At 42.7% G+C, this 26,220-nt stretch overlaps 1 protein-coding gene across 2 annotated transcripts in view; it reads left to right on the top strand.

The window, feature by feature from the left end:
• Nucleotides 1-26,220, top strand: part of COL15A1 (collagen type XV alpha 1 chain) — a 180,413-nt gene that overhangs the window by 96,569 nt on the left and 57,624 nt on the right. For both annotated transcript variants that reach the window (XM_063130985.1, XM_063130976.1), the window contains exons 7-15: nucleotides 4,326-4,444; nucleotides 4,821-4,940; nucleotides 8,202-8,228; nucleotides 9,167-9,229; nucleotides 14,725-14,802; nucleotides 16,320-16,382; nucleotides 19,124-19,258; nucleotides 23,486-23,548; nucleotides 25,816-25,851. In XM_063130985.1, the coding sequence (XP_062987055.1) occupies nucleotides 4,326-4,444; nucleotides 4,821-4,940; nucleotides 8,202-8,228; nucleotides 9,167-9,229; nucleotides 14,725-14,802; nucleotides 16,320-16,382; nucleotides 19,124-19,258; nucleotides 23,486-23,548; nucleotides 25,816-25,851 (704 nt within the window). The remainder of the gene's footprint in view (nucleotides 1-4,325; nucleotides 4,445-4,820; nucleotides 4,941-8,201; nucleotides 8,229-9,166; nucleotides 9,230-14,724; nucleotides 14,803-16,319; nucleotides 16,383-19,123; nucleotides 19,259-23,485; nucleotides 23,549-25,815; nucleotides 25,852-26,220) is intronic.

Genomic DNA, 26,220 nt, shown 5'->3' with positions numbered 1-26,220 from the left:
CACTTTCCAATGAATTCTCAGATGATGACAAAGGCAAATGGGACAAGCAATCAGCAGTCACATTTTTAGTCCCTGGTCTATATTCCATTTCATATGTAAAAGACAGTAGTTTTGTTGACCATCTTGTGATGCGATTTCCTACTCGACCTACTCCCTTTGTGGTTAACAATGTTGTCAAGGGCTTATGGTCAGTATGCAGTTTAAATACATGGCCCCATAGATATGTTCTCCACTTTTCTGTAGCCCAAACACAAGCAAGCGCTTCTTTTTCAATAGTTGAATATTTCCTCTCAGCTTCAGTAAGTGTTCTTGATGCAAATGCAACAGTCTTTTCCGTCTTATCCTCATGGAACTTTGTAAGTACTGCACCCAGTCCATAATCAGAAGCATCTGTTGTCAAAATTATTGGTAATGCAGGATTAAACAATGCAAGTGCAGGACTGTTCACAATCAACACTTTTACATTCTCAAAACTAGACTGTGCAGCCTTTGTCCAAATAAAATTTGATGTTCCTCTTAGCAGTTCATGAAGGGGCTCAACAATAGATGCATAATTAGGAATAAACTTTGCGTACCAAGAAGTAAGACCCAAAAAGGAACGTAAAGTTTGTACATCACTTGGGGAAGGTGCCTCTAGCATTGCCAATGCATGATCAGGATCAGGTTTCAATCCCTGTGATGAAATTGTATGTCCAAGAAAAGAAAGCTCAGTTTGTCTAAACTTACATTTATCTGAGTTAAGCTTCAAGCCTGCTTCACTAATACAGCTCAATACAGATTGCAAATTACTTTCATGTTCCTCAGGAGTATTTCCAAACACAATTATATCATCGAGATAACATTGGACCCCCTTTTGCTTCTTAAGGATTATTGACATCATCTTTTGGAAAGCACTAGGTGCTGATGCAAGTCCATAGGGGACACGTTTAAAACGGAATAATCCATCATGTGTAATAAATGCTGTAAGATCTCTGCTATCTTCATGCAGCACAACTTGATGGTATGCACTCTGCAAATCAAGAGTTGAAAACATCCTTGCTCCCAGAAGTTCTGCAAAAACTTCTTCTATATGTGGAAGAGGATGGCTATCAATCACAATAGCTTTATTTGGCTCCCTCAGATCTACACAAACATGAATATCACCATTCTTCTTCTTTGCCACTACTATAGGTGAAACCCATTCAGATGAATCCACCTCCTCAATAACATCTTGTTGCACTAATTTCTTAATCTCTTAAGAAACAGCATCTCTAACTGCAAATGGTAAACGCCGTAACTTCTGGCGCACAGGTATCATATTTGGTTTCATTTTAACTTTATGGACAAACCCATGTGCACAACCAAGTTTTCCTTCACTTTGATCTTTCAACACAGCTGAAACTGATGTTTGCGCTACAAAAGTACTTAACTGGGGAGGAACAACATGCCCATCAACTATTCCAAGATTCAATGCAGCAAATACATCCCTCCCAAGGATAGAAGTACCATCAGGAACAATGTAAATCTCTGCAGATGCACAACATTGCCCAAAAGTTACTTTTACAGGTAGACATCCACATACAGGAATTTGGTTCTTCAGATAACACACTAACTGCATTTTTGGTTTCATAAGTGGTATATCCCTGAAGTAATGGCGATACAATGATTCAGGTAATATAGAGACTGCTGAGCCAGTATCCAACATTAATTCAACATCCTTTGATACTCTTGTAACAGAAATATTAACAGTACACATGATTTTTTCTACTGTATGTGTGGGACTAGTCCTGTCAACACTCAAAATAGTAACATCTGGTATTGTAACTACATGTACTTGCTGGTTACTACGACGACATACTTTAGCAAAATGTCCCGGTTTTTTACAATAATTACACTGAACATTCTTAGCCGGACATCCTGAGTGACTTGCAAGATGTTGTGAAGACCCACAGTATTTAGTTTGACTTGGCTGATTTGATTGCTTTTGACCAGCTTTCTCTTCATCATCCTCTATCTGCCTTCTATTTGAACGCTTATGCCATGGATCTACTGCTTGCACCACACCCCCTTTGTCCAAACTCATTAGTTTAGCTTCTGCCAGGGCTGCCTCAATTTGAGTTGCAATTGTTATCGCTTTCTCTAATGTAAGATCTATCTCTAGGAGTAAGCGTTCTCGTATACAAGGCAAAGATGTTTTCTCAATTAGCTGGTCTCTAATCATCTCTTCTGCCATATCTCCAAAGTTACACGAGCTCATTAAGTCTCTCAAAGCAGCAGTATACTGTAACACCGACTCCCCCGGTTTCTGCTCACGTTGACAAAATTTGTAGCGGTTAGCTACCACATTCACTTTTGGCACAAAAACGTTCTTTAAAGCAATACATGCAGTCTCATATTTATCATCAGCAAGTGGAAGATTGTAAAATATCCGTTGTCCTTCAACTCCCAAGCAATGAGTAAGTAACGCACATTTTCTTGCTTGAGGAAGTTCCTTATCGCTGACTGCCAACAAGTAGTTTTCAAACATCCGAATCCAGGCAAGGAACGCAATTGGAGGCTCACCTGGACTCTGAAGAAAAGGTGCTGGTGGGTTCAATGATAAAAAAGCCATTCTTCGTCGCCAAAATGTTGTATCCAAAAAGAGGCAAGGTAAAAGTATAAATATAAGTCCTTTATTTAAAGTATGCCTTGCAAGGCCGGCAGCATAGCTGTACTAGGGTGACCATATGAAAAGGAGGACAGGGCTCCTGTATCTTTAACAGTTGTAGAGAAAAGGGATTTTCAGCAGGTGTTATTTATATGCATACATCATCTGGTGAAATTCTCTCTCCATTGCAATAGTTAAAGCTGCAGGTGCCCTCCTCTCTTTTGTATCTGGTCAAGAGGGCAGGACTCCTGCAGCTTTAACTGTTATGATGAAGACAAAATATCACCATGTGATACATGCATTCAAATGACACTTGCTGAAATTCCCTTTTCTATACAACTTTAAAGATACAGGAGCCCTGTCCTCCTTTTCATATGGTCACCCTATGTATGCCTGACTAAGCCTTCTCAAAGCTATCCCCAATTTCCCCTTATAGATTGCCCAGCCTCCAGCTGGATCTAATCCTTGCTCTCTTAAAGATACACTACATCTCCACAATAAGAAGAGCCATACTGGATCAGACCTCAGGCCTATCTAGTCCAGCATTCCATTTGCCCAGCGGATGCCCATGAGAAGTCCACAAGCAGGACATGAGTGCAATAGCACCTTTCCATTCATGTCCCCAGTACGTACCATTTCTACATGAGGTTGCTAATCAGTTGTATCTACTTTTGGTTTCGTCGCAGAACTGAGATCTGAGCTCTAGACAAAGAGTTTTTCCTTCCCTGCTTTTCTACTACAACATCAGGGTGGCGCAGTAGTATAGCAGAATAATGCAATTATAGAAGTGGGGAAATACATTTTGTTTTGCTTTTACAAATAAGCCTGCATTTTCCTTGCTCTAAAACAAGTTTGAAAGTTTTCTTAAAACATAGAAGCAAAGCTGGAGGGTCACGCTGTTGACTAAAGCACCTGAAAAATAACCATGAGTGAGGAATGAAGAGTGCATGATAAAAACCTCATGCAGAAAAGCCCGTGCTGCCTCTGATACTGGAGGTGATATACAGCCTTCATGACAATAGTCGTTGATAGCCTCCATGAATGTGTCTAATCCCCTTCTAAAGCTGTCTAGGTTGGTGGCCATCTGTACATCCTGCAGTAGTGAATTCCATAGCTTAACAATATGGTGTGTGAAGAAGTACTGCCTTTAGAGTGTTCAAAGCATATACATTATTTCAGTAGTTGTTAATAACAGGCTTATAAAATAGGTCAATAAATAACACCATATTGCAGATGGGATATGGGTGACAAGAGAGACTTCCTGACTCGTAGCTTAGTAACAATGAGCTTAGTAACTAAGCTACACTATTGTTGGGAAATTTAGCTATCCCTTGGTCACTACTTGTAATGGGACTGAAGATAAAGGTCCAGCTCAGGTGAACACCTCTTTGGTTTCACAAACTCTTTACTGAAACAGAAGAAGGGTGAAAACGTATAAGGATTTAAACACCAGTTCTATGAAATTTCACTACTATATTCATCACTGTAACTTATTCTGTGTTATTGCAATCTCCATTCTCCTCTTTTTTTGTAAAATAACCTTTCAAAGTTTTGTAATTATTTTAACTAAACACTGCCTTTTTTAATAGATGTTTTCAATTTGGGGTTATTTGGTGTGCTGTCTTGCTTCCTGACAGATGTGATTTTATTATGTAGCTTTGCATAATTTTATGTAGTTTTCCATTTCTACCTTGTTTAGGTGTAACCACTACAGAAATCAGTCAACAGGAAAGTGAATCAACCACTATATCTCAGGAAATATTAAAAGCACAACACAAGCCTCATGATGACGTTCTGCAAGGTGCAAGCAGAGAAAAAGTAAGCATACGGTGCGATGTATGAGTAAAGATACAAATAAATAAATATAATAATAATAATAATAAAGCTGAAGTTCTGTACTCATTTTCCTGGGAGTATGCTACGTTGAACTCAGTGGGTCTTACTTCTGAGTAGACATAAAAAGAATTCCTCTGTAAGTGCCAAAATTATATTCTGAATCTTTGCCAAGAGGAGATGGAACAGGGAATTAGTTATCTTTTCTGTAGAACGTGGCATCTCAGGGCTGGTTCACACTAAAAGATTATCCATGGTTGGGATCCTCTATAGAGACAAAGGTAAAAAGGAGACCCAAAGGGAGCAGTCATGACAGATACACGTTGGGTGATTGCCCTAACTGTGTATTTTCTAACTTAAGGGCCAAAAAGGTGAAAAGGGTCAAATGGGAGAGGAAGGACCACCTGGACCACCAGGAAAAGCTGGGACAGAAGAAGCACCACCTGGACTTCCCGGGAAGCCTGGACTGGACGGAAAAGCTGTGAGTATTTCAAGCTGTATTCCAATTAGGGCTGTGCTGAATATTCTCTGATTTTGATATTTGCTTCAGGACTACCATAATTGGATATAGCCAAGCTATTGAAAAAGGACTTTGCTGTACATTTGCATTGTTTCAATGTTATCTGACACTGTCTCTTCATCTTAACATTTCTTTTTCTTTTTCTATCTTTGCCTTCACCTTTATTTCCCCACAATACTGTTGAATCCTATTGGCTGTGGCAACCCATGTGGAGTTGCTTAGGTGTCTCTGTGACGTCACCAAACCAGACATCATGGTTGTGACTGATGTTGCTGAGAAAATCAAGTGAGTTGCCACAACCAATAAGATGAAATGGCAGTGAGAGCAAAGAGGGCTGAGAGTGAAATGGTGCAAAGAACAGTACTGAATCAATAAGAATGTCTTCAGAAGCACCGAAAATTATAAACATTAATGAGAATTAACCTAAAATGAGGTAAGTAGCTTCAATGGACTTCTACCAAACACTGAGGCAGGGGTAGAGAACTTCTTCCACCCTAAGGGCCAAATTTATTTTTGGAGACGCTCTCAGAGGTGCATTCCAGTGGTGGGTGGGGCTAAAGGGAACGGGGCCAGCCAGAAGGCAAAAGGGGTGGGGCCGAAGATACGAAAAATAGTGGCGTGTTGTAGCTTAAATCTTTTTCTGTCAGTAACTCAGTCCTAGGAGAGGCATTTCAACATTTAAGAATGGGGAAAACGCTGGATAAAAGCCAGGAAACCACCAAACAATTGGTGGTTGAGAAAAAGGGGCGTGGCAATCTGGGGGACCCTGAAGGTCCAGACTGGGGGCTTAAGAAGGCCAGATTTTGACCCCACCTCATGCAGGGGCACTGCTAGAGGGGGCAGGGAGGGCAAGTTCTCCCCGTCAAACAAGAAGCTCACCCCCTCACTTGCCGCCCCCTCCCGTTGCTGGACTTGTGTCATTACTTGAAGGAAATACACTTTTCACATGCACCAGAGGGTGTTTCTATATTATCATCTCTGTAGCTCTTCTACAGTTCAGCAGCAGCTCTTGAGCCGTCAAAGGCTGCACATTTTGCAGCTACCGACATACTCTTCAAGATGCCGTCAGACCAGTGGCAATCAACTGAGGGGAAAGGGGAAACATCTGACACGCGGGAGAGAGAATTAATTTATAATTTATATACAGGATACCTAATAGTAAAAAGAAAAGAAATTCTAACCACACATTAATATTTTTCAAAATTTAAATTAATTTCCCCTTCTGCGGTGTAGGCCTAAAGTAATCTTTCCCTCATTTATTTCAGAAATAATATGTTTAGGGTGGACGTTTTAATGTGAAATATACCATTCTTTTTCTTTCAGAGAACTTATAGAACACCTCTTGCCCACCTAGAAATATACTTTGCCCCTTCTGCGTCCCCTTCGAATTTTTTTCCCTCAAGCCGCCATTGCCCCCCCCCCCCCCCGAGTTTCCCTAGTGCACTTAGGGATTCTAAATTCCATTTATTAGCAGTGGCTGAACTCTGGAGTCTTCCTTCATGGGAATGGTGGGTGCTGAGGAATAAATTGAACTAAATTGAAGGAAGCAATAGGATTGTTCTGGTGCTGCAGGGGATAAGGAGCTTACTTCTGAATAGATATGTAAAGGATCACACTGTAAAAGTGCAGCATGAGCAAAATTCTCCATGAAACCACTTTTTAAAAGATGCCTTCCATCTACCACCAGCCCCACTGAGACAAAAATTGCTAAAATAAGTGGTTTTGAGGGGGGAGGAGGTTTTGAGGAGAGACGCATGGGTGCTGGGGGAGCGTGCAACTCTTTCTTCATCTGCTGATAGTGCCCTGTATATCTCTGCCCACTTGCTTAATCAGGATCAAGCAACAGGCTTCTTGTTTGCTCTCAGAAAAGGGTCAAATCAGCACCAAATGTGAAAGGGTAATTTCAGAGAACCAACAAATGTTGCTACCCTGACAACAGATAATAAATTTGTATTACAGAATGTGGTTGCAGACACTGTACACTATAAGCTGAGGAAATAGCACTGATGAAATAACAGCTGTGCAAACAGATAAATTTGCAACATTAATGAAAAGCACATCAGTTTTGGAGGAATCTCTTCCAAGTTTATGGTTCTATTCCAAAATCTGCTAGCTTTAGTGGGGAAAGACGTGTTGTTGTTGTTGATTTAAAAAAAATGCTTCCTGTAGTAGGATGTCTAACCTTCTGGCCGTCCTCCATCTTCCTGTGCCTCAGTCCCATTGTCCTCCGTGCTATAACCCTCCAAGCTCTGTCCCCTTCTCCTTCAACACACTTTCAACCAGTCAGTGGTGGAGAGATGGATCAGACCAAGGGTCCATCTAGTCCAGCACTCTAATCACACCTTGGCCAACAAGCCATCAGCCAGGGACCAACAAAGCCAGACATGGTGCAACAGCAGCCTCCCACCCATCAAAGTCTTAACTCAAATGTCATGCGAGTGGATTTCCCTGTTCTTTGCTCAGGAGATGTGCGACCCAGCCTTCCTGAGCAGATTGGGTGTGTGTGCATGGGGGAGCTACAGGGGGAAAGGGAAAGTCATTTCCCTGGCTGTTTCTCTTCCGCTGGTGGATGGTCAGGTTTCACTAAAACCCAAAGCTCAGTGGAGGCTGGTGATTCCGATGTCATTGCAACAGTGAATCCACTCCGGGTTTCTGTCAGAACCAGTCAGAACTCCAAGGAAGCACCTTGGATAGCTCCTTTATAACTGGTTCTGACTTTAACTTGGAGTGGATTCACTGTCCCACTGACATTGGGGTCCCAGCTTCCACTGACAAAGCTGATATTCAGAATAGATTGCTAATTTGTTCTAAGGACGTGTCTGGTGGGCCAGCATGGCCTTTGTCAGGAAGCCATTCTCTCTTTAACTCGGGTTGCTACCTGAGCACCCGGAGCAGTTCCATCTTGTGCAGATATGTCAGCACAGCCATAAAAACCCTGAGGTTTTGTCTGAGGCAGACAGAGAGGCGCTCAGGTGGAGGTCAAAGCACACCACATGCTCTGCTACCCAGTCCTTTATTTTATCAGCCCAAACCTAAATGTTCAGCCTCAACACAAAGAGTAACAAATATATGATAATATAAAAACACTGCATAACAGTATGGTATACCATATCTAGTTTTTAATTAATTATGTCGCAGCATAATGTGCTAGATGGTGTTGATTGGTTTTATTCCATTCTTCATATGGGGCATTTGCCTTTGTAAATTTGGTTTTTGTTTCAGGGCACACCTGGCAAAGATGGATCACCTGTAAGTATTATTCTTATGCATAACGCTATGCATTATTGCGAGTGTGTGTTTGTATCAGAGCAAGGTCCTGGAATATGCGCTTTTTAACCCTTCCATTTGTATGTGCTGAATTCAATATAAGGCAACATTACTATCATTGGAAGTGAGTCTATAGAACAGGAAGTCCTCTGAATCTGCAGTTTGGCAGTGTCTAAAGTCTTAGTTCAACCACTTTTTTTGACATTTTGTCTCTTGATGTCAACATATATTGAAGCATTTACAACATCCATCAACACTCTCAAATGCCCAGAAAAGGTCATTGACCTGTCGGGTGTTGTCATGATCCCCCTAAAAGCTCAACTCATTTTCTTGAATTCACAAGCATTGTATTCCAAAATATATATTTTAAGGCAGGGGTGAAGAATCTTCTCCTCCTCCTCCTCTTCTTGCGTTCAGGGCCACATTGGCACCCCAGAAAATGTCAGGGACAGCATGACAGCACTCCCACCCTCTCTTACCTGCACACACAACATTCATACACGCCATTCATTCACCCACCCATTCATACAAAGCACAGGGAAAAGAGAGTGATCTGACTATGGCCATAGTTTGTATGCTTCTCTGTGCATGGAGAGATGGTCAGATCATTCTCTTTTCTCTGTACATGGGGGAAATGGTTGCCCTTTCCCCATGCATGGCTATCTAGCCATAGAGGAAGACACCCCAGCCTCCATTGCCAGATCAGAGTGCCTTGCTCTGATGGACAGGGCTGAAGAGATGGATCTCAGCACCCTGGATTGGGAAGCCTCACAGTCCCAATCCAGGCTGTGGGCTGGAAGTTCCCCATCCCTGCATTATAGGGTATATTGCTTACATTTTAGGACTTCCTTCAGCTACTCATGACTTGGTTAATATAGCCTTCAACTATTGGAAGAATATTAATATGCCTTCCCTTTTAGGGTAAACCGGGAACTCAAGGCTCACCAGGGTTAAAAGGAGAACCTGGCCCTAAAGGAGAAAAGGTAGGTGGTGTTTTGATATAAAATAAATAATTGTGTCAACTTCCATTAAAATAATATTCATGCCAATTGATCCATTCTGAAGACTAAGGCGGCTTTCCCATGCTCTTTGCATGTAGGGAGGGACAATCCTATATATGTCTGAAATGCTGAGAACACACATTCCGGGAAGTCTCATTTGATAGGGCGATGATGACATGAACACATTTGAAAATATTTGTTGTGACATGATGAAAGCAGTATTCAGTGCATGGCAATGGGCTCATATGTATAGGTTGAATTTCACAGAAGCAAGATTTTCCCCATGTGCCCAGATGGACATGTGAGCATGCTCACAATGTGGAGAATCTGGGGAAACTAGGAAACTAGTAAGCTGCAAGAAGTATTTTTCTTCTTCTCCTCCTTGACCTAAATATAGCATAAAACAGCGACTGGTGATTTCTGCCGTCTGTTGTAGGGTACTACATCTATCTCTGCCCCGTTCCATTTGGGTTGCAATCGCTCTGTCCCTTCATTTCACTCTGTTCTTGAGCATCTCTGTCCTTGAGCATCAGTTACCTAGGAAGGTTGTGGGCTCTCCCACACTAGAGGCCTTCAAGAGGCAGCTGGACAACCATCTGTCAGGGATGCTTTAGGGTGGATTCCTGCATTGAGCAGGGGGTTGGACTCGATGGCCTTGTAGGCCCCTTCCAATTCTGCTATTCTATGATTCTATGATCTTCTCCTTATCACTGTTCATTTCTCAGGGCTGGAGGCAACAAGCTTTACAGGATTTTTGCTGTAGCTAATTGTTCATTCCACCAACCTCAGTGGTCTCCACTAATGTACTACCCGGCTCTTCCATATTTTGCTTGAAACAAAACCATAGTAAATAAAGAGATATTTTAATAATAAAATACATGTATGCATTTATATGCATGTGTGCACACCCACACACCACCATTATAACACACATACACAAACATATTAAAATAGATCTTCCTTCCTACCTGAGATTTTGGGATACCTTTAAAGTGCAGGAAAATTGCCAATTATTTCGTTTAGCATATTTTTACCATGAAATGAGGGGTGCCATTTTCGGGGTTTTTCCAGGCACCACAATGTCTTAGCCCATCTCTACAGGTTTTCATTATCTTCTCTTGTATTGTAAATGCAAGACTCTTGACCAGACCAGAGCCAATTGCTGGGAGCATGTGACTCCTCTTTATATCATCTCCACTGACTGCTGGTTCATTTCTGGATACAATTCAAAGTGCTGGTCATTATTTGAAAGCCCTAAACAGCCTGGCATCAGGATTGTCTCCTCAGTACAATCTCACCCATCCACTAAGTCATCAAGTCGGTGCCTTCTGCATATCTCTTCACTGTCAGTACTATGGTTTCTGGGAACGATGGAAAGGCTCCGAGATATGGAACTCCCTCCTTCAGGAGATTTCTCTGGCCACCTCCTTCTTGGCCTTTCACTGTCACCTGAAGACATTTTTATTTCAACAGGCCGTTGATCTGACGCTCTGTGTGATTTTCTTCCCCCCCTGACAGTGTAGTGTCTCCCCCACTTCCCTATGTGTGTGTATGTGTGTGCGTGTGTGTGTAAATAATAATAATAATAATAATAATAATAATAATAATAATAATAATACCTAATAATAATACATAATAATAATACATAATAATAATACAAAAAGCAAACCCCAAGCATCAACATCATCTAACATTCCCATATAATATAATTCGGAATAGCTAGCTAGGATGTTATTACACAGGTAAAACAACAACAATTATACAGTGCTTTAATTTTTTTTTACTCTCTTTGTTCATTTCTGTATTTTAGGTGTTGTTGTTTTTTACTGTTCTTTATTTTATGTTTGCTTCAATGAGCACTTTATCTTCGAGTGAAAAGGTGGATTTAAAAATACCCACAAACGAAAGAACAAACAACATTAAACTTGCGGAGTTGAAACCCCTCCGCAAAGAGTGTATGTGACAGGGAGGAGGAGGAAGGTGGAGGGAGAATGAAACAAGGGAGATAAAATGGTTGAGAGGGAAAGAGACAAGCAAGCCAGAGAGAAAGGGACAAGCAAGAAGCTGCAGGGAGAGAAAGGGATGTGAAGGAGGCGAGAGAAACGGAGAAGGCAGAGAGAGCAAGAGTTAAAAAAGAAGGGAGGCGGGAAAGAGAAACAGATTAAGATATAGGAGAGAAAGTGTGTGGGGTGGGTGGGAAGAAAGATGGGCAAGAGAGGAAGGAAGAGAGAGACAGAGACAGAGAGAGATATGAAAAGGTAGCCAAAGAGAAAGAGAATGGCCATCAGGGAGTTTGCAAATGAAATAGACGGGAAAGATTATCCCATGGATCGCTTATAGGATTCTTTGGCAGAAGGGAGGGATTGAATTTACCATCCATAACATTAGTTTTGCATCTCTGGTTTATACATGTTTCTGCATATTGTCTGTTTCTTGCTCATTTGGATGGTCCGCCCCAGGAGACTGATGAATCTAAAGGATTTCTGAATGCTCTTGGGGATTTTCCAATAGAGAGAGGTGGTGCTCCAGTCGAAGCCCTAGCCTCACTGTGGAGCAGTGACATGCGGAGGGCCATTGAATTGATTGCACCTGAACCCTCTGTCCAACCCTGTGGAGCCCGCTCTGCTCCTTAGTATACTGGGGAGCTGTGGTCAATGAAACAGGCTGAACATTGGCTGGAGCGCAAATGGCATAAGACTAGAAGCAAAGGTGACCGAGCACGCTCTAGAGTGCATAATCACGCCTATTGCGTGGCAGTGCGGGCAGCAAAGAAGGCTTATTTTGCTGCTTTCATTGAGTCCTCTTCCAGGGGGTCTGTGAACTCCTCCCCAGTAAATGGGGCCCTGGCCCCATCAAGCACCTGCTGTGACCTCTTTGCATCGCATGTTGAGGACAAAATCGCTTGTCTCCGCAGCGACCTTGACGCTATTGTTAGTGCAACTCCAGTTGAGATGTCTGATGCTACCATCTGCCCAATTTTGTGGGATCAGTTCTTGTAGTTGCGGCCTGATGATGTGGTCAAGGTGCTTGCAACAATGCAACCAACTACCTGCCCTCTCGATCCCTATCCCTCCTGGCTAATAAAAGTGAGCTGAGGGGTGTGTGACTGGGTGGGTCCAATGGGTGATAAATGCTTCCCTTCAGGAAGGAGTGGTCCCTGCTGTCCTTAAGGAGGCAGTAGTGCGACCACTCCTGAAAAAGCCCACCCTGGACCTGATGGTACTAGACAACTCCCACCCAGTCGCAAACACCCTTTTTTTAGGAAAGATACTTGAAAGGGTTGTGGTGGAGCAACTACAGGCACTCTTGGAGGATACTGATTATCTAGACCCATTCCAATCTGGGTTTCAACCTGGTTATGGGACTGAATCAGCCTTGTTCACCCTGATGGATGACCTTTATCAAGAGAGGGACAGGGGGAGTGCAACCCTGTTAATTCTTCTTGATCTCTCACCTGCTTTTGGTACCATCGACCATGATATCCTCCTGGATCGTGGGATAAGTATCAGGGTCACTGGGTTACAGTAGTTCCAATCCTACCTATGGGGCCGATTTCAGAGAGTAACTTCAGGTGACCATTCCTCTCCCCCCTTAGCAGTTGAGCTATGGGGTGCTGCAGGGTACCATCTTGTCCCCAATGTTGTTTAACATCTATATGAAGCTGCTGGGAGAGGTCATTAGGGGATTTGGAACCAAATGCCATCACTATGCTGGTGATATGCAGCTCTGTCTCCCTGTGACATCTGAATCAGGAGAGGCTGTGCAAGTCCTAGACTCAGTAATGGGCTGGATGAGGGCCAACAAACTAAAACGGAATCCTGGAAAGACGGAAGCCCTGTGGGTGAGTGGTTCCCGAGTCCAGGAGATAGGCTCATTGCCTGTTCTGGATGAGGTTGCACTGCCTCTGAAAGATCAGATTCATAGTTTATGGGTACTCTTAGATCCATCTCTGTCGCTAGAGGCCCAAGTAGCCACAGCGTCTCAGAGTGCCTTTTACCAGCTTCGCCTGGTTCACCAACTACAGCCTCTCCTGGCCCCGGATAGCTTGGCCATGGTGGTACAGGCATTAGTAACCACAAGGATGGATTACTGCAATGCACTCTATGTGGGGCTGCCCTTAAAGCTGCTCCGGAAGCTGGAGCTAGTGCAGAATGCAGCAGCTCAACTGTTGTCAGGAGCTGCCCCTTTCCAGCATGTAACTCCTTTGCTGAGGGAACTGCACTGGCTGCCTATTTGCTCCCATGCCGGGTTTAAGATTTTAGTACTAGTGTACAAATCCCTAAACAACGTGAGACCAGGATACCTGAGAGAACGCCTTCTCCCTCATCAACCTGCCTGGCCACTGAGGTCATCTGAGGGCATGCTCCTGGTGGCTCCACATAGACCTATGGTCCAATTGGAGTCCACTAAGAGAAGAGCCTTCAGTGTAGTGGCCCCCTTCTTATGGAACTCCCTGCAATCGGAGGTCAGGCAGGTGCCAACGTTGTATTGTTTTTGGCGCCTCCTGAAAAAACATTGTTCCAAGAAGCTTTCCCAGAATGACCAGCCATGGTTTAATCTGCATCTGTTCTTTTAAAATGTAACTTTGAATAATGTTTTTATTCTGTTTTTATTCTTTTAGCTCATTTGTTCACCGCTCTGAAATCTTCGGATAGGAAACAGTATAGAAATATTGTAAATAAATAAATAAATAAATAAATTACATTTCTATACTGTCCATTAGCTGGAGCTCTCTGGGCGGTTCACAAAAATTAAATTAAATAAATTGAGTAATTCAAATGAAAGTTGCCAGCTAGGCTTTCTGTTCTTCCCTAGGCTTTCCAGGGATGTAAGGTGCACCACAACTTTTCCATTCTGAATCTATTACGACAAAAGGGTGCTTTTTAAAGCTTTTTTAGCTTAAAATTTTTTTTCTTTTAAAAGTAGGCACTGAATGCTGCAGTTGCTGCTTTGCCAGTCTACTCAAGGACTGTGACACTAAATGTATTTATTAATTCATTTTCTTTCTCCTGTGCAGCTTTGCCAAACAGTTCCTATAGCGACGTGTTGGATAAATGCTTTCATGTCATTTGCTTTATATCACCATATTCATATCTACGGCATTCGGATTTTGTTTCTTCAGAGATAGACAGTTTGTTACACTGTACTCTTCCAGCTGCTTTTTCTTTCATTTCTAGACACAAGATATTCTTTTAGAGAAAGTTTTGCTATTTTATTGTTTTACTCTGTACAGCACCATGTACACTGATAATACACTAAATAATAATAATAATTTACTGGGACTGGGACTTTTTAACTTGTTCATAAATGATCTGAAGATAAGGTTGAGTAGTAAAGTGGCCAAATTTGCTGATGACACCAAATTATTTAGGTTGGTTAAATATCCCAGACCATCTACCCAGGTCTCAGTAATGCAAATAATCTTGTAATTTGACATTCTACTTCTCACAATGTCATCATATTTACTCTTGTTCTAGGGGGATACCGGTGTTGGATTGCCAGGCCCTCCTGGACTTCCAGGACCTCCTGGACCACCTGCTCCATCAAAGGGATTTGTGAGTTTCAGTGCCTCTTATATAGAACCACTCATCTTTTCAACATTTTATTGAAGCTTTGCAACAAATAGCACATGTGTCAGGGAGGAGTAGATGACGGAGAAAATGTGTAAGAGACAGAGGGAGGTGAGAGAGAGAGGCAGGTGAGAAGATTGGGCAGGGAGGAGGGAGATAAAAAGATGGGTGAGAAAGTGATGAGAGAGAGAGAGAGAGAGAGAGAGAGGCAGAAATGGGCATGAGAAGAAGACATGGGTAAGAAGACAATCAGTGAGAACTGGCTAAGACATTGACACAAGTAAGAAGATGGTACAGGAGAGAGCCAGTGGTTGGGTACCTAGGGGACGGATGCATGAGGAAAAGACTGTGTGCACTGGCATATATAAACCAAAGCATGGTGTGTGTGTGTGTGTGTGTGGAAATCTGCCTGGAGGAACAGCCATAGTCAAGTCAAGCAGGCAGCAGACCTAGATCAAAGTAGACAAGATGGTGGCAGCTTTGTTTATTGATTCACATGTAGACCAGCGTGTGGGAGGAGGCTCTGTTTTGGTTTTGGTTTAAATTAAAAGAGGCAGGCTCTTTTAATTTAAATTTTTGTGAACCGCCCAGAGAGCTTCGGCTATTGGGCAGTATAAAAACGTAATGAATAAATAAATAAATAAATGCTGGTGAGAGGAACTGAACCATTCCGTTGCCCCACTTTATGTCCCCCACACTCTCTCACCTCACTCTTTTACCTCCGAGTAGACATGGATAAATACGTGACTTGGCATGGAGCTCTGTTTGCCACAGCTGTGAAATACATTGGAAAGAAATACATAGCAGAGATAGCCATCGCTTGTAAGGGAGATGATTGCATTTGACTATATCGGATTTACACCATATCACTTATGGATCACCCATAACATTTTTTTAATACATTTTAAAATTTTGTATATCATGTGTTATATGCATTGCGTTTAACTCCTGTATTTCTTGTTTCTCTCTTTTTCTGTTGGTGTTTGTTGTTTTTATGCAAAGGCCCTTGGCCCAAAGCAATAAAATTTGACTGCCACCTCATATCACTTTTCTCCCCAGTCCAGTCAAGTTAGGAGAAAAGTGCCTGGGATGAAAGAGCCTGGGAAGGTAAAGTGGAGCGTGATGAGGATTCAAGTCCCTTCACCTCTGTGCCCCATTTTGTGTTAAAATAAGACTCATATGCCTTTACTTTTTATATTAATGGGGCCATCACATACATAACAAATGGCTTTCTGCCATCATGTTTGGTTTGAGCTCCAGTCATCATGGAGTTCCATTCTTACTTTCTGGCACATCTTTGTCTCTCTTTAGAGGAAAATGCCTCGAGGTGAAGTAAGGTCGGCAGCCAGGCAGACCCATTGGTCCATAGACAGACAAGCAAAGGCAGTAAGATAGAAGCTTAGCCTTCACGTGTTACTCATTCTTAGTTCTTGAGGTGGGGTGCAGTGAGATAGTTTCACCTCCCACTAACCCTGTTGTAAAATTAATGTTATTTGTTTCAGAGAAGAGTGGAAATGGAAGGCTCTGGATCTGGCAACTTTGACAGAGACACAGAACTTCCCAGAGTAAGTTGGTGCGGATGGTTGTTGCTAACTCGTAACAGCTGTTCAAATTATAATGTGCATTTAGAGATGTCAGAGAGAAACACTATGGAGCCAGTATATACCTTCAGGAGTAATGCTGCAATCCTATACCCATTTATTTGGAAGGGTATCAGGCTTACTTCTGAGTATGCATATATCAGATTGCACTGAATGTTCCTTAATAATCTGAGCATCATCCTATAGCTCAATCTATCAAGAGTTTTGTGGTATGAATTCTTAGCTGATCATAGCAACTTTGGAGGGCTCCTGTGCTGTAGATGTAAGAAAGGGGTCAATGTGAAAGTTGTTGATTCTTTACCCTCCAGTTGGTAGTGCTGGGAAGGGCCCTGGATGTGAAATTCTGGACAACCAAGCAGTCACTATAGACCATGAGTCAAGGGTCTGAATGTATGGTAGTTGTGTGTAAATAAATAAGATTTGAGCAAAAATGGCATTGACGTCCCTCACAGCAAACAGCTTATCCCCAGAATGAACAAACATCACCTGGTATTTCCCCTCAGGTGAAGAAAATTATGCCTCTTCACTCTCAGAAGTCCTCTATGGCCTGAGAACACTATCAGGCCACGCCCTGGTGTGGCCATCTTAAGACCTGTGTCTACTTTGCCTACAAGTCAAACTTTTGCAACAGGTTCAACTGTGGCCTCATCTACACCAAGCAGGATATTGCACTATGAAAGCAGTATATAAAAGGCAGGAGCCACACGACTGCTTTATAGCGGTATTGAAGAGCACTGACAACTGTTGGGGCCCATTGACACATACCTTATACTGCTTTCCTACCGCTACATCCTGCTTGGTGTGGCTCTTGCCTTTTATATACTGCTTTCATAGTGCAATATCCTGCTTGGTGTAGATGAGGCTAAACTCTCTTGAGTTGAGGGAGGGAGTGGGGTGGAGCCATCTATATTCCACAGCTTTACACCTCTTTGCTAACTCAAATTAGCTTTCCTTTATCTTTGCTTAACTCAATGCAAAAAGGCCACAGGAGTATTCCTTGGTGGGAACAAGTTTTTGAGCTGTTTCACCCTAGGCCGAATTACGTGGGGTTAGTATGTTTGGACTTTATAACAGCATTTATGCATGGAATATCCCATTCTTTCCAGTAGATTTTTTTATGCTGTAATTCTTTCTCCTCCCCATACCCCCCACCACTGTAGTGGGACATGTTGTTTTAGGTTTTCGATATCTTCAAACTCCAGAAAGTCAAAAAAAATATTTATTTATTTATTTATTACATTTTTATACCGCCCAATAGCTGAAGCTCTCTGGGCGGTTCACGTCAGCTTCATGTCTTTCTTCACGTCAGAAGAAAGGCAACTCTGGAGAAAGTGAGGCCTTATCACGCACCCTCTCTGTATCAGCCATGCTATCCATTTTAACATCTGTACTAGTTTAGATTCGAATTGCTCATTTAAGGTTCTAGCAGCTGAGGAGACTCTGTTCTGACAGTGTTTCCATTAGTGAGGTTAACTGATATGACAGATGAGACAAATAACGAATTTGTTCAAGTGTCAGATCAAGATCAGTTTGTGGGGAATTGCTCAGTTGTACAAAGACCTATGAGTCTGCAAATTCTTTTGGTGGATTATAGCTCTTGAAAACTTGATCACATGCATTGGGCCTTGGTGAAAAGCATTCTTCTTCTTCTTCTTCTTCTTATTATTATTATTATTATTATTATTATTATTATTATTTATAGCACTTTTTAAAAGTACTCAAGGTGCATCATCAGACGAGCGTTTTATCACAGGCTTATTACTGGCCACTCACAGTTTTTTGTGGGTCCTTTTGACGATGATGTCTGCCTCTGGGCGTCTCCCACTCCTTCTGGGTTTTTTTCCACAACAAAATGGACCATGTGGTCATTGCTGCTTCCTCTTTCTTCCCCGCGTGAAGGAAGAAGAAGTTGCTTGTCCCTATTGCAGGAGAGAGAGCAGGAGGCCAAACTGATAGAAGGGAAATGAGTTTTATATACCTCCTAAAGTAGACTAGTACTTAGGGTGATCACTTATGCATCACCACAAAAGCGGACAAAATAGGCATATAATTCACACATGTAAATTTATATGAATAGATGCAAATTTAGAAACGATTACTGTAATTTATATAGAAATGCAATATATCTCATCATCATGGGGGAAATTTTGACCTGAAAACCTGTGTGCCTGCTGGTCAGTCTGCTGTCCAAGCACTCATGGTTGATGGGTAACTTCAAGAACCCCTGCTCTCCCTTCTTACAATTCCTCATCTTTCATCTGGACTGACCTTCAAATGATGATTCTTTATTCTTTATTTATATAGCACCATCAATGTACACGGTGCTGTACATAATAAAAGAATAAAACAGTAACACCCTGTCACCTAGGCTTACATTCTAATAAAATCATAGTAAAACAATAAGAAAGGGAAGAGAATGCACCAAATAGGCACAGGGGACAATAAAACTAATAGTGTGAAAGTAAGAACAAAGTCAAGTTCTAAAAGCTATAGAAAAAAGAAAAGTCAAGGACACTCTACTGACTGCCCTTAAAATAGAGGATCATCCTATGTAAAGTAGTACATCTGCCCCCCTCCCCATATGGCGGTATTATTGTCCCCATCTTGTGGAGCATGTGGGCATGTGAGTTGGAGGCTGAGAGATAGAAGCTTCTCAAGACCGTGGCAGTTGTAAAATTGTATAACAGCATCTCTCATTTGTGTAGGGTGCACCAGGGCCCCCAGGTCCTCCAGGTTCACCTGGTGCTCCAGGAATGCCAGCGCCAGATTCAAATGCAGGGGTGCCTGGATTGCCTGGAGAAAATGGGAAAGATGGAACAGCTGGAAATCCAGGCCCTCGTGTAAGTATTTGTTCATAGATGTGCTCGGTAGCAATGCAGCCCAGGATCTAGTGCTGACTAGCACCACCGCAGAACATAATCCCCTTACTCTGCTTGCCAGCAGGAATGTCCTGGTATGACTTGGGGAGTGCCAGCTACTTTCCCCCCGCCAGCTAACTTGAATTTCTCCATACCGATGGGCACGATTCAGAGACATTTGGAGAGTGTCCTCTCTGTTAACATCAGACTGGCCAGGAAATATCCTGCTAACCTGCAGTGGGGTCGTCTCTCTATGATGGGAGGCTATGTTACCTTCAGGTAGATGGCTTCTCCCCCAACTGGAGTGCACTGCAACACACCCTTCCTAATAGTCTTGAGTGGGAAGGGTGCATTGAGGGTTGCAAGTTGTGGGTTGAGGCTTGGTGGACTTCCCAACTGCCCAGCTTCTCCCCGTCACTACCTGGGGTTGGAGCACATGCTGCTGCTGCTGCTGCTGGGCTTCTTGCTTCTTGGGCAAATTCTAGGGTTGGTTACCACTACTAAACATCTCGTTACTAGGTTAGCCAGTGCTGTCAGCCCAGGCTCTTATGGGCCAAGTGAGGCCTTCAACAGAGGTGGACAACTTGTGGTCCTCCAGATGTTTTAGCTTATAACTCCCACGATTCCTCACCATTGGCTATGCTGGCTAGGGTTAATGGGAGTTGTAGGCTGAAACACCTGGAGGGCCCCATGTTGCCCACCCCCTGCTCTATAGGATGTCATACAAGCGAGCAGGAGGGAAGCAGAGCCTGAGGCATAGTATCAGCACAGTGGTTGGTTCATAGGGTTGGGCTGCTTCATCACAAATAAGAAACGTGACCATGGGTGCTTTTAATTTGAAAATGACGCCTATGCAGCTTTGCTGGCTTTTAATACAAGCCGATCCTAGAGTTGCCTTCCAAACTGTCATTCTTTCTGCTGGCAAATTGTCTGTAAAATCAGAAATTATTTTAGGCAAAATCTACAGTACGGCCTATTTGGGTGGAATGATGCCTTGCTTCAGAAAGGAATGCTCTTGAAATGCTCCCCCTGTGCTAAACAATGCGCTTCGATTTTCTTCCAATTTATTTCAATGACACTTACTTCTCCTGAAGTGCGCTTAAGAGCTACAGGTTAAAGGCTCTATTTCCTGAGAGGCATTTCTTCCCATTTGTATTTAATATTCCTGTGTATTCCTCCACTAAAATGCTATTTGAATGTTGCCTGAGAAAGAAATTAGTGGTTCCGATGTGGTCAGAAGCTTTTAAAAAAATCCGTATTAATTTATCTAATCAGCGGTTGCTATTGAGGTTGACACGAAAAAGGCCATGCTTTCCTCCCATGCTGCTAATTAACATGTTTGAGAAATTAAGACTTTGGCATGCAGAAAGGAAACTGCAGCTGTGTCTGACTCCTCCTCCGTTGCAAAGCCTGAAAAAAGGGCTGTGCGGGAAAGAGGGAATAATGAATGCTTCCTCCTCTCAATTCTTTCTTCCCTCTAAAACTTCCCTTTAGATCTCTCTCTCTCTCTTGATATATATGAAATCTGACCCCATCCTTTCCCAAATCTGTCCCCCTCCTTCCCCATGAAATAGGATCCAGAGCTGCTTACAAAGCTGCCTACAGTCTCAAATTAATAAAACAATAAAATGCAGGTGGATTCTTGCATTAAGCAGGGGGTTGGACACGATGGCCTTCTAGGCCCCTTCCAACTCTACTATTCTATGATTCTCTGAAAAGCATGGTTAAACAAGGCAGGCTTTGCCTGGAGCCTAAAGGATAGCAATGTTGGCAACAGGCATCTTTGCATAAGAAGCTGCAGAAAAGGCCCTCTCTCTGGTAGCTATCCATCAGGTGTATATGGAGGGGAAGGCCTAATTTGAAGATCTTAATTGATGGACAGGTTCATTTGGGAGAAGGTACACTCTGCCCCAAACCATTTTACCTGACCAGTGTTTCATATCCATCACCCTTACAAACATGGATCTGTAACACTAGCAGGGGTAAAAAGGGGGCAGCAGGGGGCAGGAGTTTCTGGGGGGGGAAAGTGATTTGTGGGGGAGATGTTAGGTAGCCCCCCTCTTGAGGGCACTTTGCAACTGAGAAGAGGTTGGTCAAGATGTGATATAGTCGGCTGGCATGTAACATGTGGCTTGCTCCCAAGTTTTCTTTCACTAAGGTGTATCATGAGTAGGAATGTATGAGAAATGTATCATTTCAGTTCATTTTGAAAAGAATTTAACTCTCAGACCTGAACACAGACTCAAATGCTATCTGGGGTCAAAGTCTGTACATGGCTGAGCTTGCGATGTGATTCATGGACCCCACCAGAATCTGCAACCGCTTTGGTAGAAAGCGCATGGGAAAAATGCCGACTTTTGAAAAACATGCACAAATGCTCTTTAACGAATGGGGAGGGGGGAAATGTGTACATTTGAAAAATGCGCACAATTGAACTTAGATGTGGGAAATGCAAGCAAAAATGTGCATGGATTTTCATGTGAACAGAAAAAAACAAAGATCGTGGAAAAATTTGGAGAACCTCGACAAGGTCTGCTTTTGCTCATTCCCGCATCCCTACTCATGAGTCACACTTTACTTCACATAAACCCGTTGAAGAGCCCTACTGAGGCACGGAATTGAGAAGTAATTCTAAAAGCAGATTTGCCAACACAGCCTTTGCTATCATCTAAACTTTGATGACTCGACTGTCTCGTTTATAGGAAAATGTCTGAGAACGCTTGTGTAAAAACGGCCCTTTGAAACTGACAATTTGCAGATTTTATGTCTGATTGCAAAGTTTGTGACTGGAGCTTAAGCAGCAGTGTGAGTGCTAAGCCTCTACAAATTTAGGCTTCAGATAAATGAAGGCTTACCTCACATGAACTGAAGGCCTTTCATGCACCCCACGTCTGAGCAGTGAGAAGTGGCAGGGGTTCTGTCGCCCACCCAAGGGCCAATTTCTATGGAAGGGGTTCACGGGAGGCTTTCTGGCATTTCTGTGATATAAGGTTTCTTTATTTACAGGAGAGGATTTATTTTTCATTGCCAAATACCCCCAATTTTACTGCTAACGTATCCCCACCACAATAAAAGAGGAAGTAAAAGACATTCTCCTTTCTTTTTCTTTTTTTTTACAAAATGTGGCTCAGCTGGGGCTTCCCGAGAAGGTTATTTCTGAAAATGCACATGAAATGGTAGCATCCTCATTGCACATTATCTGTGTGTTTCAAGGATGAACATTGTTCAAAGAAGTGATCAGATGTAGTGTTATACATATGAAATTTCTTCAAGTAACGTGGACTTTCTTCAGGTGTTTGCTGTAAGTGTAGAGGAAGTGGGGGATGTGCATTTTGGCCCTGCCCCCTCTACTCATGACCTCTCCATTTTGATGGGGAAGGTTTGCAAGAGGAGTGTAAGTGCACTCACCTGAGCACTGTCCCACAAGATCATAGAATCATAGAATAGTAGAGTTGGAGGGGGCCTATAAGGCCATTGAGTCCAACCCCCTCCTCAATGCAGGAATCCACCCTAAAGCATCCCTGACAGATGGTTGTCCAGCTGCCTCTTGAAGGCCTCTACTGTGGGAGAGACCACAACCTCCCTAGGTAACTGGTTCCATTGTCATACTGCTCTAACAGTCAGGGGGCTCCTGATAAGGAGTTTGGAACTGGAGGGGGCTGAGCTAGAAGATGTGTTACCACCTTCTTCCACACATACAACAAAGCCATTTTGGCCGATATCACACTAGGGACAATCCTTATGCAAAGCGTGACTGCAAGTGTCCATCAATGTGTTTCCAAGTGACTGTAAGGTCTCAGCTGTATATTATGGCAGCAAGCTGCATCTTGGGCCATGGATTGTGCCAAACAGCTGTAAAGTAACGTGTAAAGGGGGCATTTTAAGTGGAGAAATGGCCGGTGGGAGTTGCTCTTTTCAACAGTTGCTCTTTTCTGCCCTCCTCCTGCTGCTTTCTGCCTAGCTAGGTCCTAGAACTAGAATAAGCCCAACTTGAGATGGATAACTGGAGGGGAAGATGGTGGATGGATTCAGCACACTCCTCCTGTCTGCCACTTCTCTTTCAGTCCTTTACCAGCCAATGAAATGCTCGAGATCATATTAATTACATGGGAGTTAGTCTCTAAAACAATGGATGCTGCTACGCGTTAAATCTAGCCTCTTGTGAGTAATTGGTAATGACCCACCCATAACAGCTGCTGTCATTTTCAGGGTCCCCCTGGTCGTCCTGGACAAAATGGGTCGATCGGCTTTGCAGGAACAAAGGGAGAAAAAGTAAGTTCCAAACTCCCAAAGTTCATTTGAGAGATGCTTCGAAAATTATCCCTATCTGAATTGCTGCCCAGGTTTTGGGGGTTCAAATTCCCTGATCTTGTTTCTGGAGCCATCTGAATGCCTTAGCAATGCAGCATTCTTCTGCTTTTGATTTCCAGACTTCATTTAGACTGCCCTGTGGTGCAGTTTGCCACAGTGGTTAGTCAACACCTTTCCCTCCTTATATCAGGGGAGGCTGTGAATCTATTCTGGGTTCCAGTCAGAACTCTAAAGGAGCTATCCAACGTGCCGAACCCATTTGGGGGCTGTCATTCAGTACCTTGAATAGCTCCTTTAGATATTTGACTGGTTCTGAGTGAAACCAAGAATGGAATCATAGTCCCATCAAAATCGGAACCATCAGCCTCCTCTGCCATATAAGTTATTGATGGTTTGGATGCTGTTTTTATTCTGAAATTGTTACGCTTTAAATGTTTTTAATGTGTTTCATTAGAATCATAGAATAGTAGAGTTGGAAGGGGCCCATAAGGCCATCGAGTCCAACGCCTTGCTCAATGCAGGAATTGTTTTAATTTATTTAAATTGTCTTTGTCAGCCACCTTGAGTGCCATTTTTGGTCAAAAGATGGAGTATAAATCAAATAAATAAATAAGTACATATACTAGGAGTGGAAATGTGTGGCCTTCCAGCTGCTGTTGGAGCTCAGCTGCTGCTGGAGTGCAACTCCCATCAGCCTTAGCTAGCCTAGCCAGTTGTCAAAGATAATGGGAATTACAGTGAAAGAACATCTGGAGGTTCCCCAGCTCTGACATATACACATTGACCCAATCATAGTGCAGAAAGGAACTTGATGGGGGCAGTTTCTGTATTTACCCCTCCTTGGCTCATAGCACCTTCAGGGATTTGCATATTAGTGCAGGGGCCAAGGGTTAATGCCCCTTCCCCTCATACTACAGTCCCCAGCCAAATTCCTCCCACCACCCCCCAGAGGGGCTTTTTGAATAAACAAACAAAAGACGTTGTTAGTTCCAGTCTAGCTTGGCCTTTTACCCCGATTCTATAGCAACTAGCATAGCAAATAAATAAATAAATAAAATATTAATGGGGACTATGGCGGGGGGGGGGGGGGAGAAGAGAAGTATTCATCCAAGCACATAGTCCTCATGCAAAGCATGTGCAGCCAGATCAGCAATAAGGAGGAGTAGCCATTCCGTCTCTGACAATCTTCCATGGGCTGTATATTTAATGAGTGATTAAATTATAGATTGAGTTCTTTGCGCACACATGAAACTGAATTTTCTCCAAGTGCACTGTGGCTTAGTATATACCACCCACATGAAGACTTTGGATAAATTATTTAAAGATCTAAATGTGAATGTTTGTATTTAACTTTTATTTCCTGAAGCACGTTATAAAGTTTTGTTTACAATCCATGCCACTGTATGTGTGATAATTATATATTATATAAGATCTGTTTAGTCCTTGTCCATCCCATCGGGAAAGCATAGGAATTAGCTGTGAGATGGACAGAAAGAGTGGAATACCAATTCCTTTTTCACTGAAGGCAAACGTTGGCGCATTTTCTGTGCTTAATTTGAGGTGAAGGAGTTACTGAATGTTCGATAGGGCTTATATCACAGTACGTTCTTAGCTTCTATTCAGCTCCTCCTTATTCAGCGTATTGAATGGGATTTGTCTCAATGGCTTGTTACATCCAGTATTATAAGGGCATGTAGAAGCCCGATCTAAGGGGTGCTTGTAAGTTGCTTCCCAGCTACACCTTGGTAGTCTCAGAATTTCCTTGATGGCGAGTATGTAGCAAATGTAGAGAGACAGTAGAATTACTTGCTCTCAGAAGAGGTTGTCTGCTGAGTGCCTGCATGAGCCATTCTTCTTGGCATGCCTCTGTACAGTTATTTCTATTCTGCAGATGGGGAGCCCTGTCTCAGTTTACAGACAAAGGTAATATTCTCAAGGCATTTTCAGGGCATTTTTTCGGCCTCCCACAAATAGCTGCACAAAAGTAATTAGGGAAAAGACAAGCCTTGCATTGAGGGAGAAACTTAGCTCCTTTTAGAAAGATTTTAAAATTTAGGAAATATTAGTGTGGTTTTATACACACACACACACACACACACACACACACACACACACACACACACTCCTAGGAGTCACTGTGCTTCCATTTCATTCCCTTGCATATGCATAGCTATATTCCCTATCTTTAAAGCCTCCTCAGTCTATAGCTGTTGTGTTTTATCTTACAGGGCGACCAAGGTATTCGGGGGTCAGCTGGACCAAAGGTAATTGGACAGAGCCCATTTAGTCATTTGTTAGATATCACTGGATAACTCTGGTTACATCGAAATTAACAGAGGCAAGATTTTGCTTGCAAAACTGACTGTGGTTTAACACTTAAATCTTATTCAGAGCTTCTTTCCATTGCACCATTAATTTAATGTGACTATAATGCATACATCTCCAACTTGGCCCAAAGTTGATTAATGAGTATCTCAGGTTCATCGGAGCTAGCAAAAGTAATAAAGGGCCCAACCAACCGAAAGGTTTTCCAGCTAAAATAGCATGCAGAGTATGGCTGCTTCATAGAGTAACCCTAACTGAATAGGCATGGTCAGATACAGAGTTCTAAGATTTAGTGATGATTTGGGAGG

This window comes from Elgaria multicarinata, chromosome 1 (genome assembly GCF_023053635.1).
Source record: "Elgaria multicarinata webbii isolate HBS135686 ecotype San Diego chromosome 1, rElgMul1.1.pri, whole genome shotgun sequence".
Lineage (NCBI taxonomy): Eukaryota > Metazoa > Chordata > Lepidosauria > Squamata > Anguidae > Elgaria > Elgaria multicarinata.
The sequence above is the reverse complement of the archived record's forward strand: the minus strand, read 5'-3'. Positions and strand labels throughout refer to the sequence as shown.